Source organism: Rhynchophorus ferrugineus, unplaced genomic scaffold (genome assembly GCF_030347505.1).
Source record: "Rhynchophorus ferrugineus isolate W39M unplaced genomic scaffold, kcgeb_rfMv2 rfM2, whole genome shotgun sequence".
Classification (NCBI taxonomy): domain Eukaryota; kingdom Metazoa; phylum Arthropoda; class Insecta; order Coleoptera; family Curculionidae; genus Rhynchophorus; species Rhynchophorus ferrugineus.
Window position 1 is genome coordinate 93,004,407 of NW_027472581.1, and position 20,518 is coordinate 93,024,924.

Here is a 20,518-nt window from a genome sequence, read left to right on the forward strand (position 1 = left end):
GACTGGCGACCGACCAACTTAGAAATCATCCCAGAATATATCCGGTCTTACCCAGCCTGGTTATTGGCGTGACTGGGATCATTTACCTTGTCGGATTTTACACTCTTGCCTAGGACAATCACAAACATAACCAAGCCGGCTAGATTAAACATTAACGTATATTAATTTTGCTATATTAAAATATGGACTATACACAAAATGGTACCACCAGCTATTGACTATATTGACTTATATTAATTGACTATATTTCATAGCGATTTTGTTATGCTTTTTAAAATGTTTGATTAAAAAAGAAAAATAAAAAATAAAAAAAGGGAAAGTTCAAAGAAAGAAAGTAATTAATAATTATTCATGTAATTAAGAAAAACCACAGCATCTGATAAAAATCAACGAGACACAGTTTGTGTGTACAAGCGTCTTATAAATCAGATTTACATCCATTGGAGTTTTACAAATTTATGTCTTAAGGCTTTGAACATGGATAGACAGAAACTTGGAGCAAAAAGATAATATTTCGAGATATAAAAATATGACTTGTAAATATTTTTTGTGGTTTCTTTTTAGATCTTGTACTGCTTAAGTTAGTTTAGCATCTAACGATGTTGATATACGGTTAGATAGCTGATGTCTGCTACTGCATTTTATTATCTTAGAAAATTAGTAAAAATCATTAAGTCAATATTTTTTTACATAAATATTTAATTGTTTATTGGCTCTGATAAAACTGGTCTTATCTTCTGTTTTATATATTTGTTTTAGGGCACGAAAAGTACTCAGCTATTCTTCGACTTTGGCTAATAGATTTCAATAAGTGCTTTTTTGGAAAATAATTAAAACATTATTATTCATCAATCCGTATTGTTGTTTACGATAAAAATGATGATTAATTTGTGACTTAAATGACTTAATAATGATATTTTAAGATAAGTGTATTAAATGTTTCGAGTTTTTTTGAAGTACTTGTATACTACAATCCTTGTACAATTTATTTACTGCTTGGAGACTCCTAGAAATTTTCATGATATCCTCTTGTACTACTGTGACGATTTTTAATCAACATACTAGAGAACATTGACAATATTTCTTAATTTCTTTCTATTTGAAGACTTATTTATAATAAAGAACTGTAAGTTGAAATGTTAGGTGTTTGCATATATTATGATCATTTTTTACCTTACAAATGCATTTTTCATAATTTTCTAGAACTTTTTTCTATCTTTCTGACAAAAAAACGGCCGAGCATTGTCAAACAAGAGGATGACTGCATCTATTACTTGTTACTGTTTGCCTTTTTTACAACAATACGATAAAATCTTTGAGAGTTTGAGATGGGCTGTCATCCAATAAGTCTTGTTATTCATTGTTTTTTTCGTAGTGCTCTATGAATAGTGTCGGTATACACTGTATAACTGAATAACAATAAAATAACACGATCGAATTTAACCGTTGTTTATAGTTGTTTACATTAGTAGTTCCCATTTTCACAAATACATATCGGAGGTTAAAATAAGTAATACTATACTCTTAAGTTTAAGGAGATGATTGTTTTTTTTGCGATATTCAATTATTATTAAAAATAATTTGTTGTTCATTGGAAAATCATTATGTTGAACTTTTATCTATACTATACCCATCTACTCTGAAGTTGTTTACGATTAAGGCTTATTCGAAGAATTGTGTAATAACAATAGAAGAGATGTAGGAAAAAGTATTTCTGTTATTTAACAATAGTTTCTTTCTCGAATATATATAGTGAGAGTAAAATTATTTAATATTAAAAAATAATTACTGTTATGAGAAGAGATTCATAGGATCGAATGCTAATTGAAATCAGAAGAAAAAGATGATTGGGTTAAATTATTATGCACATTCGAAGCTATTTTAAAGCTTTATGAAGTATATGAGGGGTTAGTAGAGGCCTAAAACTCACTTCTTGGCTTAGGTGATCAGTGCACATTGGAGGCAGGTTAGTCAGCAAAGCATGGATATCTTCAGTTTTAAAACTTTCCATGTCAGCCTCGGCCAGATTCGCGTCCATGTTCTTGGCCAGAGCGTCGTAATAATTGTCGCCGGCCTCATAACTTTCTGGTAAGGATAGTATGCTGGTGTGGTGGTTGCTCCCTCCATCTCGGTAACTGGAATAAAAAGGAAACATTTTTAAGTATGATGCAGTAAGAAACAATAATTTATGTAGGTTAATTTTTTTGTATAAATAAATAATTAATGATATTTTAATTAGAACAATGTTAAGATTTAGGGTTATTTCAAGAATCTACAAGGAATTGGTATTAAAAGAAAATATCACATGAGTTTTTGTTTTATTCTAACTTATATGCCTATATCTGAGCATATTTAACTAGTTGTTTCTATATATTTTAGATAGCGACACTTATTGTTGTAGAGTTAATAATTTTTTATGACATCTTCGTTCTTAGAATGAATAACTAGATGGTGAGTTCCGCCCACCGGAACTCACGTTAATTGCTGGAAGTATATTTGTCACACGTGTCCACGTGAAGAGAATCTTGTTTATAAGGGAGAATGTTTAAGAGAGATAAGGAAAATAAACTCAGTTAGAAGGAACATAGTAGTATGATTTTTTTTTCAATTAAGTCAACTATATCTTATTTCGGTTGATGATTGATTGATTGTTGATGATCCCTCTTATTGGTTGAATATAGTATATAATAGTTATTACTATATCAGTGGAAAGTGAAATAACTAATCAGTGCAGACATTTCAAACCAAAAAATCTTGAAATTTTGAAAAGGAACGAATGTATTTTTGGGGAATAATATCAATAATTTTCAGAAAGCTAATGATAGAGTTTATCTGTAGGCGTTTGGTTTTATATAATGGATACTCTAATTAGTCAGAGCTAACTAATTGAAGTAACATTATGATTTATGAAGATTTTGGTCGATTATTGTTCTATATGTGTGAAGCCATAAGGAAGCAAGTTTTAAGAGCATCATATTGAAGGATAGTATTAACTGAACAAGGGGGAATCGAATAAAACTAGCGCCATCTACGTGTTAGTCCTGGGATTTCTCAACAAATGTTTGATTAAAAGATTGCATGTATTTTTTCATTATACATTAATGAAAATATTTTCCATTATTTTCTAGAACTTTTTCTCATCTTTCTGGCAACATGATGGTGCTGGATCAAAAGAGATGGTTTTAATTAAATTTGTAATCATCGATTCATTTTTGCACTTCTTCATTTAGGGTAAATGATATGGCTCGGTGAATGGAGGTAAAATGAAATGAAACAGTGGTGTTTACATTATGTGACCGTTATTTATTGGCAATATAAAAAATGTAGAAAATACAAAATAGATAAAACGGATGGCAGCGGTTTTACCTAGTGACGAGGCTTGGGCAGTCGATGGTGGCACGTCTAAACTAAACGATGGTCGGGTACTGAATTATCGGAAATACCCTTCAATAACATCAGAGATAAACGTCTCGAGGTTGCCAGCTATTCGTTATCGTGTTTTAGTTGGCGCTGGTGGCACCCCGTCCGTATTCATCATCTGGGATTATATTTCTGGGTATTTTGTAGACCGTTATTCCACTATGTAAAATTCGACATGCCTCAAGGTCGCTACATTCAGAATTTCGAAACCAGTCACTATACACCACAGAAGACCTTTTTCCTTTCTTGCCTGGCAAGCAACGGAACTCTTTTTGGATCTTTCCCATCGCATGTAAACTTTTGGAAAGAGTTGATTCACCAATTGCTGTTTGAAGATTCCTTGAAGGTGTGAGCAGGTTTTTCGTCCAATAAGTCTTGCAATTCATTGCCTTTTCTGGGTATCCAGGCCGTTTTTTTTTCTGTTATTGACATTAATATCTTCAGTTTTAAATCGTTCAAACTAAAACCGACAATTAGGGACGGATCTGCATCACCATAAGCTTCTGAAAGATAACAAGGCCTTCGGGAGCAAATTTCAACAAATCGAACATGTAATTTAGAGCATTCCATGATTGGTGTATGTATACATCGAATAATTCAAGAATACTTAATGGAAAACTATTTACTTTGATACCGTCTTTGTTAGTTAGATTGTTCCCAAAAATTTCGCTAATAAACTACCTCAAACTACCTATTGGTAAAACAATAAACTAGCTGAATGGAAACATTCCTGATAAAAAATCACATAATAACGACTTTTCATTTGCCAAAACATTTGATTGGAAATACCAAAGGTTGGAATATTCATCGCATTTGCGGAAATTAGCAGACTCTTTTCTGTCATATTTTAAAAAAAGATGCGTGAAAAACATTTTTCATTAAAAGACGAAGAAATATTACTACTTCGCTGGATTTGAATCTACAAATAACAAATAAGTTCAGGGAGGTTTTCTGAATAATAATAATATATTTCTAATATATTTTGAGATGCATATGAAAACAAAATGAATGAACAGCCTGAACACAACTGGAATTGACGAAAAAGTCGTTAAAATAATTCCACGGTCCTTATATCACGATACTAATATTTAAACTAAACAAATATCCTTACCCATAATCCAAAAACCATTGATAATCCGAGTTGTCTTGTATGAAATCGATGTCTTGAGAGGAGGTCGTACTAAGGCATGAGCTTCTGAGATTGCTGTTGCAGTCCGAGTCAGGACTGGCTCGAACTACCCCCAACTCACTCATGCCTCGGCCTGAAACAACGAAAAAAATCACGTTAAATCAATTTTCTACTCGGATGTACAAACCGCAAATTAATGAAATTATGAAATATATATTCTGTCCTCCAAAAGGTTTCGTTCTGGTTAGGCTTTAATTTTATTAAATGCTATATGTTAACGCTTTCTATTTCTATCACTTGATATTAAATGAACTGATTTCAATGGAAATACTATTTTTCTATTAAATATTCTAAGGAGATTTTCACAGATCTGATCTGAATTTTAGAAAATATATAGTTCATTGTATTTGTAAATATAATGAATCATTAAACATTACAGAAGAATACTTTTGTTTTTTACATAAGGAAATAAAAGTTTTCATGTTTGATGAATGAAGGGATGTTGTACAATTTCACTGTTTTGTGTTAAATATTCAACAAAGTTTGATTCAAGTTTAATGTCACGTAGTTATCAACAACTGTGACATTATCAGCTTTTACTTTTACTGTAGTTACGTATTATGCAAAATGAGATGAAATGAAAGTGCAACGAGCTTTGTTATTTAATTAGTTTAATATTTTCTCTTGCGCATATACAAATAGAATGTAATAGGTTTTCAGAACGATATTTGAAGAACATTTTCAATTGTTGTACATTTATTTGTAGGCATCAACTGTGCCTTCGTCGTCAGTTTGCCTTTGACGATCTTCTGAATAGTACTGTTTTGTGCGTAATTTAATTTTGTGTATAGGACACAAAATTATATTATTATTTTTGTATTGTTTAGGCTCGGCACCGATTTCAAATTGATTCGTTGGTAGTAGTTAAAATATTATTGTATATAGATAAATAGGTTTAGGTAGGTACTAAGCTAAATTGTGTGTATATAATAGAATATAAAATACGTGTAGTAGATAGGTAAATAAGGTTTTTGTTTATTTTTATTTATTTATTCTAACGATTACTATGAACATATTTTATTTTAAAACGTTTTTTTTGTGTTAAAAATCTAAGTTTGATTATTTTTTAATTTTTGGTGAGTTACTTATTTATTTTTTGAAGTCGGTTCAATTTTTTTTTAAGTATTTTATTTTTCTCTTTTTAGTGTTAGTTATTTACTCAATAAATTACGCAGTTATTTAAGTTTATTAAGTATTACAAAGGATAGGTGAAGCCCATATGAAGTAAAAAGGAATAAAGAAACAATGATTGAAACTAAGGAACGCTTCAGGCCCCGGGGTGCGCTACCTGGCCTTGGTGATTTGACAAATGTTCTAACCAAACTAGAACAAAAAGTCGTTGCCACCGCCGGGAATAGAACCCACGACCTCCGCGTGAGTTGAACGCTCTAACCACTATACCATAGAGCAATGCAATGCCCGCATTGTTTTTACGGCTTCTCATATGATATGTATAATGCTTAAAAAGCAAACTGAACTGTTTTTATACTGAACTACATTAGTAAGCAAAGCATACGCTCCCATAATATTTAAAGAAATATCCTCTAACTCCTAACCGTTGAAATTGTAGACCATTTTTCTTTGGCTCTGGTGATGTTATGCTGTAAAAGCTCTGAGCTGGTCGTTCCTATAAAAAATCTCCAAAAGGGTTCACGGATGAGTCTCCGAGCGCCTGTTCGGTACCGTCATGACGTTATTGCGCTTTTTATTCGCTTACTTCCCTGTCATGTTCAGTCCCTGATCTCTAGCTTGGCCACATTCTTGCGCGCCAGCATTTGTCTCCTTTGCTGTCATTCTGGGTATCACATTCCTCAAAATCAATCACCGTTTCGGCCCAAACGTTGATCCTTGTGACAGTTTCCTCACTGACTATCCCGTCTACTTTTCTTAGCTGGTAGTTCCCGTCGGCTGTCCGATGCCTGTTTCGGGCATCTACCCTTTTTCCAATTTCGCATGTCTCCAAGATATGCGTAGTGTCTTCTGGTCCTGTATGACACTCACAGAGTCCATCGGTCTCCTTCAGTTTGAATCTGTGCAGGTAAGCTTGCATATTTCCGTAGCCTGTCATCAGTTGCACCGCCGTCTTACTCAGTCCTATGTTTCCTGCCCCTATTTGTTGGCAGTAGTTGTAAAAGGTTCTTCCTTTAATGGATTGCTCCTAATATATTTGCCACCTTCTTTTTACATCTCCTTCTTTGATCCTATTGATGGTTCTGGTGCTGATCTATCCGTGGTTTTCTAGCCCTATTTCTTCCGTTCCGGTGGCTTTTCTCGCGAGTCTGTCCGCGGTTACCATTTCCTCCGTTGTCATTTTCCGACACCATCTTAGCCATATTTCACTACCGGTTTTCTGCAAATCTAGCAAGGTTGTTTTGATTTGCATTATGTCCTTGTTTCGTGTGTTTGCGTATTCGGCCCACCATATGGACATCCTACTGTCCGTTCGAATGGTGATTGGTCCCGGGAGGCTTCTGTCCCGTACCAGTTCTATGGCTTTCTGTAGCGACACGAATTCTGCCGCTCTGGAGCTCGATTCGTCTTTTATTTTAAGACTTATCTCTTCCCGGGCATCTGTTCCTAACCGTTGAGGAGTTGTGTCTTACGTCACATCAGTTCAGCAATAATATTACACACAAACATCTAATTATTTTAGACGAAACAATATGTGAAAACATTGTACGCGCCTTTGAAATTCGAGGATTTCCCCGGATTCCACCATCAGATCTTGATTTGGTTCCAATGGAAGCACCTCGGAAGGGCACTCTATCGAATAAAAAAAGAATTTTTAAAATCGGTCCACAATTGACGAAGAAATCGGCGAATATATATTTAACAAAATATACAGTCGAACATAGAACCTCCTCCTTCTTTTACAGTCGGTTAAAAAAAAGACAAGAAAGATATATGTAATAAACGTATGGCCCTTGCTGACGTAAAGCTTACAACAATGAACTGTCAAATGTAAAGGCATATTATTCAGATTAAGGAATTACTTCAGACTTGTAAACCAGGTTATAATAACAGTGCTGATGATGATAATAAATCTAAAAAAATGTAAATATGATCCCACTAGTAAAGAGACGCCTACATCAAGCAAAGTATCTAATTATCACGGGAATATAAAGGTTCTGTAGTTATTAGACTTTCAAAACAGAGAAATATTAAAATAAAGAATATTAATAGGACGTTAAAATAGAATATTATATGACACAATTAAACAACTTAAATACGTTGCATAATTGCAATAAAAAAACAAGGAAAAATCATGTTATGTTCTGGGAACGGCGACTTCATTATTTACCAAGAAATCAACACACTTCTGGTCCACAAACGACTACGTAAATTTATTCTTCAAGAGTGTTATTTACAGACATGTCACCTATAGCGCTTCAACTGAAATTCTCCGAGTCGAGAGTATCACTTTCTAAATAATTACATTGGTACATTATTTACGCTGCTGACGTCGGAATGTAGTTGGCGACACTTTAAACATTTCTTTCGCATTATATTGTCCGCTTGATATCTTAATGCGCTTCCTATTAGAAAATTGAGGTTATGTCACACATATTTTATAACCATTTTTAAAAGCCATTTATTGAAAAACGTGGGTACAATCAAAATATTTTCCCTCATTTTTGACAACTTGTTCCCTCTTTCTGACAGCATGGCAATAGCGTATCCATATTATAACTTAATAAGTTAGATTCATTCAAAAATCGTACTATTGTATTAGGTACATACATTCTGCTCATTTTTCCACTCTAAAAATGCATTTATTGAGAAAAATTGCTACAATATAAATTAACAGAAATTTGCCAACAGCCTCCATTATTTAGAGAGAAAATAGACAGTTTAATATCTTTAAATTTACCTCTCAAAACAGAAAGAGATACAGAAATAGCAGCAAAAAATATAACAAAATCTATACAAGAGGCCGCATGGTATGCAACACCTAATAGCGCGACATATCAAAATAATTTAATTATATTTCATCTACAATCAAACAAAAAATTGCTGAAAAGAGAAAACGGCGAAAAATCTGGCAATAAATCAGAATAGAAGAAAACAAGAGAAAATTCGACAAAGCAAAAAGAGAGCTGAAAGTTCAGACAAAAGTTTTAACAAAATCAGGGAATTCAAAAGTATTTAGATGCAACGGAATATTCTCCCTAGAAAGTAATAAAAAAAATTAAAAAACCTCAACAACATAATACACATATACAATTTAAAAACAGTATTTAATCCGTACCCGTCTGAGATATCCGCAACAAAAGGAAATAATATAGTTGAGTTTCTTAACATTTCATTTTGATCTGCCACATGAGAAATTTACTGCCAAGGAAGTAAAATAGACAATTTTTAAAGAATTAAATGCTAAAAAAGCTCCTAGTTGTGACCTAATTACCGGAAGAATCTTAAAAGAGCCCTCAGAGTGCATCAAATTATTAACATTCATATTTAATGCCATGATAAGACTTAATTACTTTACTAACACTTGGAAAATGGCTCAAATCATTATGATTCTTAAACCTGGAAAAAAAATCAGAAGACGCCTCCTCTTATCGCCCTATACGCCTGTTATCAGTGATCTCTAAATTTCTTGAAAAACTATACATTAAGGGACTCAAAATAATCGCAGAAGAGAGAAATATTATTCCAGACCATCAATTTGGCTTCGGCAATAAACATGGAACAACAGAACAAATACATGGATTAGTCAACGAAATTAACAAAAACTTAAACGATCAAAATTATGGCTCCGCTGCATTTCTCGATATATCTCAGGCCTTCATAAGGTGTGGCACACTGGACTGCAAATTAAATTCAAAAAAGCTTTTGTCCCATACGCACTTTCAACTTCTGAAATCATACCTCATAAACAGACATTTTATTATCAAACAGGTTGAAGAATACACTGACCTACACCCAATATATTCGAGTGTTCCGTAGGGTCCACTATTATATCTCTTGTATACAGCTGACCTACCGACCTCAAGAAACACTACTGTTGCAAAATATGCCGACGATATAGTGGTTTTATCAACACACGAGGATCCAATATTAGCCACAAGAAACCCCAACTTCATCTTAACAAAGTCTAATTGTCGTTGAAAACGTGGCGTATCAAAGGAAAGGAGACAATATCCATGTGACATTCACTCTTTGTACAAGAAAAAATCATGAACTTCCGCAAGCAGACAACGTTAAATATCTGGGAATGCAAACAGCGTTTGGCTTAAACTAAACCAAAAATTATCATTAGATAACGAAGTTTTATTGTATAAGTTAATACTTAGGCCCATTTGGACCTATGATGTTCAATGTGGGGTACTACTAGCAAATCTAACATAGATATCTTCCAGAGGTTCCAGAATAAAGTGTTGTGTAGTAAATAGACACATAGAGTGAGATTTAATAATATCTAGAATAAGTTAGAATAGCCTTTAGAATATGTTAGGATAATTTTTAAAATAAGTTAGAACAGTACCTAGAATAAGATTTAGATTATAAGTTGTACAGCATATTACTTACTGAAGCGATCTTCTTCATGTCAGGACAGTTATATCATATAACGGAAATCATATAATAATATTTATTGTCCACGGGCTATTCTATATAGTATAGGAAGATTCCTAATGCATTAAACTCGTTGGAACTTTAAAAATGAAGAAACAATTGCTGAATATACTATAGAAGTAACATGTATATCCTTATTATTAAAAGCAAATTAAAAGCTTTTATGGTAAATATGTGTTAATCCACTGATTCTTCTTTCAGTCTCTTATAAAGAGTTTTTTTCGAATCATACACCAATCTGAATAATAAATAATCGCGTAAATAAATATATCTTAGTCGTAGCTAACCATCTTTCAAGCCTTATAGCCTCTTAGCGGGAATGTTACCGTGTTATCATAAAATTATGTTCATAATTTTCATAAAGCAATAAATCATTCGCTAGACAGGTTCAGTAACTTGTAAATAAAAACGCCAACTTAATAACTATCTGTATTCCACACCAGTTCATAAATTTTACGCCATCTATCCGAAGATATAGCCCAGCATCATTTAGTTTTGAAATGCTTAGCAATCGATTTATTTCACTTCTTTATTTTTAAATATTTGTAGTGGCGAGAAATAATAGATTTCTGTGCAATTTTCGATAGTTTGTAATATTGTAATAGACTGTTTCTGACAGTTAGATAACCTTTTCTGTGAAATAACATTGATCGCTATCATAACTGTAATAACTGAGAAAAATAAATTACAAATATTTTATTAGTAAGATACAAATACTTTGAAACTATTCATTCATTATATAAACGACGCTGACAAATCCATTTTCTCGACAACAAACTTTTATTTAATTAATTATTTCTCATATAGTAAATTTCCATGCTTTTATGATATTTTAATTAATATTTTTTAAAAGATTTGATGCAGACCAGCTTCTGTTCGGTTAATATAATAAGTTCATTTTAAGCTTTATTATCCTTCGCATTCTTTAGGTACTTAAAACATTAGCTTAATAAGTTAATATACCTCAACAAGTTTATATATGAGTAAGAGACCGTAGCGGCTGAAGAATGTTGCATTATAAGAATTATAATTATGTCATTTAAGCGGAGAGTGTGGAAAGATCAGTTAATTTAAATATTCAAGATAATATCTATTTTAATATAATAATTGAATACATAACTTGACAACACTTCATTATTTTACGTGATTATTGATTTCAATCAGTGGAATACCGTGTTCCACGAAATATTTTTATGATGTCTGAGAAAATCCCGAAGTCAGAGGGAGCTAAATCTGACAAATAAGGTGCTGGTCTGTTTATATTATAGGTTCCAAGATTTAAAAAAAATTGGTTCAAAGGTTTATAATTCGAGTTTATTGTTCAACAAGTTTGAAGGTAATCCACGAATAAAATTCTATTTAAATCTAATAAAAACTAAACGTAATATTTCTAACATAAAGCCAACACCTGGTTCACAGCATCTTGGAAGCTCTTGTAATTGTAACTTTAGAATCATGGTGGTAGATACCAAAGATTTACAGTCTCAATAATAACATTTAATTGATAAAAATAATCCTTTCAGTTCTCCTTTTTAAACTCGCACTCGAATGTCTTTGTTGACTACTTGTTGTGTGTTTACAAAGTATGTTATTATATTCTTAGGACATGCGAACACATGGGAAACCAAAAGATTGAAGCGAATCAAACTACATGAACGTATATAGTGTTTAATCTTCAAAACTAACCTTGAAAAGAATACTGTTAAAATTTCATGATATTCTGCTCATAAGTTTATGAGTTATTGAGCTAAGAGTGAGACTACTTTTGTTATGTTCAAAACAATGAATCAAAAATAATTTCGTGTTTTAATTTTATACCGCTTCTTGATGGGAAAAAAAATACTGTTTAAGCGAATAAATGGCTTAGCCATTAGAAACAACAATAAAACATTGCTTTGTTGACTTCAAACGTGGTCGTAGAGACACCGATGATGCAGAACACAATGAACTTTCAAATGTGGTGGTAACACCAGAAAACATAAAAAAATGCACAAATTCGTTTTGAATGATCGAAAAGTTGCATGAGTTAGCTAAGATCGTAAAGATTTAGAAGAACATGTTGGTTTTATATTTCATGAACATTTGACTATGAGAAAACTCTGTTCAAAGTGGATGCCGCGTTTGCTCACTGTTGACCAAAAACAAAAACGTATTGATGATTTTGAGCAGTATTTGACCATGTTTAAACGTAACAAGCCGGAATTTTGCATCGATACGTGACAATGAAAACATAGATCTATCACCTCACTCTGAAATAAAACCGATGGTCATCTGTGTGGCCAGCAATTGGGAACCTCGTCCAAAGCGCTCGAAAGTACAACAATCGGCTGGAAAGGTTCTGGCCTCGGTATTTTGGGATGAGCGTGGGGTAATATTCAACGACTATCTTGAAACTATCTATCATCAACAGTGAATATCACCGCATATGGCTTAGAAAAAGTTTTTGTTTTATCAAGACAAGGCACCGTTTCACAATTCAATCAAAACAATGGCAAAACTACATGAATTGAACTTCGGATTGTTCCCACATCCACGGTATTCTCCAGATTTGGCTCCCGGTGACTAATGGCTATCAAAAAAATGCTCACTGGCAAGAAATTTCACTCGAATGAAGCGGTTATCGCTAAGGTTAAGGCCTATTTTGAGGCAAAAGATAAATCGTTCTATCAAAGTGGCATTGGAATGTTAGAGTGGCGTTGGAATGATGTGTGTGTAGCTCTTGATTATTACGTTGGAAATTACGTTGTTGAATAAAGACAATTTTGAACAAAAAACTGGAGTTTCTTTGTTACGCCCGAGATTTTTCAACACATGTATAATATAAATTAATTTTATAAACTAAGATAATACTAAGTATATTTAATGTACGATGTAAAAATACATTATATTTTCTTATAGGAAAGATGAAATCATCACATTAAAAATGCACGTTCTACCGATCTTGACTCCTTCATGACTTTTTATGCTTTATTTTGTTGGTATAAGTCATCTGTATGCATTTGCATATCATGTATTTAAATGTTCTTGACGTTTACTTAACATTTTTGTTTTCCCACTATTATCTTTCTTTATTTGTATTCCTCTGTTTTTAAAAATGCCCTTGTTTTTGATTTCTTGTTATAAGAGGATTATCGTTTCAAACATTTCGATATTATTTTTCGTTTTGCCAGTTGCAAAAGTATTAATTAAACTTCTTTTGTATTTTTTTTTAGTCATTGTAAAGTGATATTTGTGTTTTACTTCTTAACAAGAAATTTTTTCTTTTTAAACTTTACAACTGATGATTATTGCTGATGAAATATGTAACATTAACTACCAATAACAGCGTAGGCTTGTAGAGAAGATTGCATTGTAACTTATTATACAGCATATTTGTATATTAGCGAGTACGTCGCTTGCCAAGCATATATATATATATATATATATATATATATATATTGCATGAATATTTAACTTTTAATGGTCGATGCTTGATATAGTGTAAATAAGTGATCGCGTTCTTAAACAGGATGTAACATTATATCCATCAAATTATATAAATTAATTAATTTAAAGCTTCAGGGAAGAGCTTAATGTCATTTAATAAATTGAGTGATAAAGCCTGTATGTACTCTGCACCTAACTAGACTGATTCATTACTCTTTTGAAGTTTACGTATAATAGATTATATTATATTGAAAAAAATTTTTGAAAATGTGGTTATATTCTAAAAGAAAACCAGATTGTTTTTCGTCGTTTTTATTTTATTTAAAGCTATAAACCGTTGGAACAATGTGTAACAGTTTTGAATCAATATTTTTTATCAACACTATTTTATTCCGATATTTTTCTTATTTTCTTAAAACAAAACTACTTTATCTGCATTTATTTAATTCGCCTGAAAACATGAAATAGGGTTGCTAAATCACGGCAACGTGGAAGCAATACAGCTGCTGGACAACACGCAGGAAATTAGAAGATGGAATCACATAATCTTGTTTACTGTATAAGTGTATTTGTAAATTAAGATTGTACTAAGCATATCGAATGTAAGATGTAATCCATAAACAAAAATTATTTAATTATAAACTTATTATAAAATTGCATGATATAATTTTACTGCGTAGTTCTTGATATTATCTAAAAACTAGAACTCAAGGACCATATAGCAGTTAAAATTTCAAATCATCATATAAATTAATTTAATAAATAGCAATTTAGAATAAAATTTCCAATGTTAATGGCAAAGTATAAGATTTAATACACCTCTTCGTCGCTATACACTCGGACACGAAAGTGGCGGTGGTGGGCGGTTTTATACGAATATTCTTTCGTTTTTTAAGCACATTATTGATTGTTATTTTTTTATGACTGCCTAATACGCTCATGCAAATTGAACGTGTAGGTTCGACAACAACAAGCCATTTTTAAAAAGTTTTTTTTAGTACAAACAATTATTCATCATGATGTCGGATGTAAAATTCGTGGTATAATCTATAGATGGCGCCTCTAATGACATAACAGGTCAATTTAAAAGTACCCGGCTTGTCATATAGATGGCGCTACTAGAATTAATCCATATGTTTTTAGGTAGCTCTAACCCTCAAAAGATGAGTGTATAAATTTGACAGCTGTCGGATCATTAGTTTGTGAATTATAGCATTTTGAGTGAAGCAACTTTCCTTGTTGTGAAAAAAATGGATAAAAAGGAATTTCGTGTGTTGATAAAATATTACTTTTTGAAGGGAAAAAATACAGTTGAAGCAAAAACTTGGCTTGATGCCGAGTTTCCGGACACTGCTCCGGGAAAATTAATCATCAAGGATTGGTATGCTATGTTTAGAGGTGGTGAAATGAGCACCGACGACGGTGAACGCAGTGGAAGCATAAAAGAGGTTGTTACCGACGAAAACATTAAAAAAATCCACAAAATGATTTTGAACGACCGTAAATTGAAATTGAATGAAATAACAGACACTCTAAAAATATCAAATGAACGTGTACATCATGTCATTCACAAATATTTGGGTATGAGAAAGCTCTGTGTAAAGAGGGTGTCGCACGAGCTCACTTTTGACCAAAAACAACGACGAGTTGATGATTCGGAACAGCGTTTGAAGATGATAAAGCGTAATAAACCCGAGTTTTTGCATCGATATGTGACAATGTATGAAACATGGTTCCGTCATTTCACTCCGAAGTCCAATCCACAGTCATCCAAGTGGACTGCATACGATGAACCCGCTCCAAAGCGTGAGAAAACGCAATAGTCGGCTGGCAAGGTTATGGCGTCTGTATTTGGGGATGCGTATAGAATAATTTTCATTATTTTCACACTTTAAAAAAGGAAGGACCATTAACAGCGACTATTACATAGCGTTATTGGACCGTCTGAAGGATGAAATCACCGAAAAACAACCGCATATGAAGAAAAGGAAGTGCTGCTTCACCATGATAAAGCACCGTGTCACAAGTCAGTGAAAACGATGGCAAAAATCCATGAATTGGGCTTCAAATTGCTTCCTCATCCACCGTATTCTCCAGATTTAGCCCCCAGAGACTATTTCCTCTTCTTAGATCGCAAAAGAATGATCGCTGGGAAGAAATTTTCGTTGAATGAAGATGTGATCGCCGAAACTGAGGCCCATTTTGAAGCCAAGTACAAATCGTACTACAAAAATGGCATCGAAAAGTTGGAAAAGGGTCCCTATAATCACCCTTGAAGGGAATTATATTGAATGAAAAAAAAAACTAATTTTGCCAAAAAAATGTGTTTTAGTATGGTAAACTTCAACTTGAACCGACTTAGTTAAGGAACTCACTAAAAAGTAAAAAATAATCAAACTTAGATTTTTAACACAAAAAAAATGTTTTAAAATAAAATATGTTCATAATAATCGTTGTAATAACTAAAAATAAACAAAAGCCTTATTTAACCTATGTACTACTTATTTTATATTCTACTATATACACCAATTTAGCTTAATACCTGCCTAAACCCATTTTTCTATTTACGTTTTTTTCTTTGAAGTCGGTACAAGCAACAAATTAGATTTGTTTTATTCGGGATAAAATTTGTGTACAAAACAAAGTTCTAAGAAGCATAGTAAGTACACCCAGATGCTATAGGACTGATTATTCACATCGAGACCTTCAGATACCGACTGTCACTTCGGAAATCAAGATTGTAAGTGGAATTGTAAGGAGATATGAGGAGAAACTCCATTCTCATCTTAATATAGAAGTATCACAACTTTTGGATAACACCAGGAAAGGACACAGACTCACAAAATACAAACCATTTGATCTTGTGTAGTGTAGTGAGATGAATTTATTAATATTTGATAATATATAGACTAAGTAAGTACCGATAGGCCCACCTAGGTATATAATATTGTATATCTAGTTTTTAAATTTTGTAGAAATAAATTGTAAAATAGTCGGTAACGACTAGTAACGATGTAATAGATAATTTAAAGTGTTATAAATGTAAGTCGTTGGTTTATATTAACAGAAGTTTGAAATTTCTTCTTTTGAAAGAAGTCTGAAAAAGTCTTATATAATTAGGCCACTTTAGTTTAATAATAAGTGTTAATATGACGTTTTGTACGCGTAGAATTATATTTATTTTATGAATTTGATGGTAATTGAGTCGATTTTTTTTTGGAAACTTAAGTTGCATTTTGTTGAACTTTTGTTAAAGAGCATTTGATTATTTTGTTAGAAAAAAGATGGATACAAAGGATCCACTTTTGTATATTTATGCTTTTAATTGTCTCAGTACATGTCCAAAAACTTTGGAATCTCTCGGGAATTCAGAATTCTCTGTAGACAAAAAGTTATGATATATAAACTTTTAGCAAGTAAACAACATAATAGAAAAAATAACTTCCTTCAGTTGTTTAAACACTACTTTTAGTGGATAAAATATGCTTCAATTGAAGCTTAACCTCCAGAGATTATTATTTGGTTGCATCAATAGCTACAATGTAACAGTATTGGCATGGAACCTTCTTCCAACTATGATTCATCAACTCCTATCTTGTCTGGAAAGTTTTTAGCATTTGAACTGGATGTATTGAACTGTCCGATAATAATTAGAATTTCTTGTCTGGACTTGTTATTAATATCAAAAAAACTTTTTTATTAATTACATCTTACATTAGATATGCTTAATACAATCTTAATTTACAAATTAATTAACTACTATTCTGTGTTGTCCGGTTCAACTGTTCAAGTTTTTGCTTCAACTGTATTTTTTCCCTTCAAAAATCAATATTTTACCAATACGCGAAATTCCTTTTTACCCATTTTTTTTCACAATAACAAAAATTGCTTCATTCAAAATGTTGTAATTCACAAACTAATGATTTGACAGCGGTCAAATTTATATACGCATATTTTGAGGTTTAGGGCTAACTAAAAAACATATGGATTTAATTCTAGTAGCTTCAGGTTTTCAACTGACCTGTTGGCAAATTGACAAACTGGCACTCTTAGGAGGCTAATTTTTAAGTTATAATTTAATTTTATCTCTACGTACCGAAAAAATAAAGCCGAAATATACGACGGTACGTTGTTTGCCATTAAATATTACATGGTTGCAATTTTCTCTGATTATTATTCAGCTCACGTACAGAGTGCGAGTCCTTTTTGACGAGTTGCGTGATCAACACGCGACTCTTCAACTATCTCATATCCGTTTTGCTGTTGTTGTCCGGCCCGAACGTGGCCGGAGGCCTTTGGGAACTGTTGTTAATCTATTCAGGAGAACTTGAAATATGATTTTCCATTCTATTTGATTGACGACATACAACTTCTTGTTATTTTCTAAATTTAATCGTTATAATGCATCGGCATATTGCCTGTATTATTGTTTTGCATTTTATTCGACCTAATTATGCTATATTTCGTGGATTTCAGTGAATATTTACATTCAAAATTATGAAAAATACTAAGTATTTTAATATTTATAATAGTTTCTTTTTAGTAAACGTTTTATGGAAAGATTGCTACCACAATTGTATAGGCACTTATTTCCAAGGTTTTAGTGTCTTTTTTTGTATATTTTAGTCTCCTTTTTTGATAAAATCAAACTTGTATTAATATACTTATTACGTTACTTAAAGAAAATTGATGTCAAGTATAGTAAACTTCAATATCAAAGTAACAGCATTGATATAACATATGTTATTCCGTTATGTATTATAATTATACACACCACCAATGTGCTCTAAATATATCTTATATCTTTGGCTCTCTGGTAATCTTGCAACTTTAGGCACTATATTGATATATAAAAATTTAACATACCCTAGTAAAGAGAGTTAGATAACTAATACAATTTACATTATCTGCCATTATATGAGCTTTGAAAATTGATTCCATCCAGGCCCTTTTCTAGATATTGTCACATCTAGAGTATATTTTAATTTGTATACATATTTCAGTTTTAGTTACATTATCGAATTCATTTTGTACCAGTAATACATAGTGTACTAATAGATACTTAATGGGATTAATATATATTCATAAACTTAATTTTTTGATTTAGCTTCCAATATTTTTTAAATTTCCTCCATTGCCAATTAAAAAGAAATGTTTTATAAATTTTTTTCTGATTTCATCAAATGTTCACAACCATAAAAAAATAACTGTAGAATTAGCAAAGAATAAACACAACCTGATGCAGATTATCAAAATGGGCTAATAGTCTTACCCAAAGGGCTACAATTCTTTAAAAATGCTTTACAACCTTATAGTAAAGTACTCTAAATGATGGGCCATATCTTTTATTATATATTTACTGTATATAATAGATCAAAAGCCGATATATATTACAAATCTAGTTTTAATGCAAATGGAGCGCTGGAATTCCGTTTGAACTGAAGAGCTCTCTAACAACTTTTCACGCCCATCCATGCCTGTCTCACTTTCGAGTGGTTTATTTAATAAAACCGTTGCTTATATTAATCATTCAATTAGTTTGACGGTCATTTTATGTGTTATGATGTCACAGCGGCAATTTCGAATAAGAATTGGTCGGCTATTTAACGGTCTTTTTAAATTAAGATCGTTTAATATAGATGTTTTTTTCTTTTTGATGATCGTAGCCACATTGAACATTTAATATAACGCTTAAGAAAAAGAAACCTTCCATTTTTATGTCCAGATATTTTAATGCATTTATTTAGGTGGTCAAAAGTATAATTTGTTATTATGAAATAATTAGCAAAAGCTCCTACAGATATTTCTATTAAAAGATATTTTGTATTTTGTGTATTAAAATTTATTTTGTACATACGTCATCAAAATTTGTTATGTTAAAACGTCGCAATGTTGCCGCATTTACTCTGAGTTTTACTTAAGTTGAGCTTTGATATACAACAAAATCCTAATCTAAATAAAATAATTGAACAAAAATGTTATCAAGTATAGTTTATTTTAACAGTATAGTACATCTAAAAACTACAGTTAATTATACAGCTACAATAGTTTACAGGTTAGATTTATAACCTCTTATCACTATTGCTTCCAGGAATTTTGCATATATCTGACAACCGGACGACTTTGACAGGCTCATTCATTTACGTGTTCGAACTAATCATACAGCATTGTAGCAGTCTCTTTTTAACTAAAATAAAATAAGAAGGAAAATATTGTCTGATTCTAAAACGAATTTAGAAATTACGGCAGGCAATATATTAAACATCTTGATGATGTATGTACAAAAAAACTTTAAATAGACTATATAATTCTGTTTTAATATTATAAACATGGTTGGACTTAAACATCTGCCTTGCCTTAGCCCTGCTTGTGTTTTGAGGTTGATTGATTTCGTGTTGTCTACAATAAAGGCATTGTTATTTATCCTGTATATTTCTTGAATGATTGTTGCAGTTTTATTATTTACTCCTCTTTGTTCTAATTTAATTTCATTCGCTTCAATTCATTTGCTCGAACAAAAATTATTGCACTTGAAAATTGATACTCCAAAAGGTCACTTAAGAGCCTAGGGTTATTGATATGTATGTGGTATGTTTGTTGATGATTCTTGTTTTTTTATATATTTCTTACCAACGAGTGTTTATCTGGACTGCACCGACTGTTTAACTACCGACTGGCGAGTGTCCAACTTAGAAATCATTCCAGACGACATCCGGTCTTACCCAGCCTGGTTACTGGCGTCACTGGGATCATTTTCCTTGTCATAAATTTTCATTCAATAATTCATTCAGTCGGTCATTCATTTTCATAAATTTACGACTATACCCCAGCAGGATTCCAACCCGCCACTATCGCAACAGTAGGTGGACCGTCTCGTCGCTTTTACCACTGCACTTTCATCTGGCG

At 32.1% G+C, this 20,518-nt stretch overlaps 1 protein-coding gene across 16 annotated transcripts in view; it reads right to left on the reverse strand.

The window, feature by feature from the left end:
• Nucleotides 1–20,518, reverse strand: part of LOC143191665 (uncharacterized) — a 183,579-nt gene that overhangs the window by 18,484 nt on the left and 144,577 nt on the right. For all 16 annotated transcript variants that reach the window (XM_076396989.1, XM_076396986.1, XM_076396996.1 and 13 more), the window contains 2 exons: nucleotides 4,532–4,682; nucleotides 1,931–2,135 (listed from right to left, as the gene is read on the reverse strand). In XM_076396989.1, coding sequence (XP_076253104.1) covers nucleotides 1,931–2,135; nucleotides 4,532–4,682 — 356 coding nt within the window. The remainder of the gene's footprint in view (nucleotides 1–1,930; nucleotides 2,136–4,531; nucleotides 4,683–20,518) is intronic.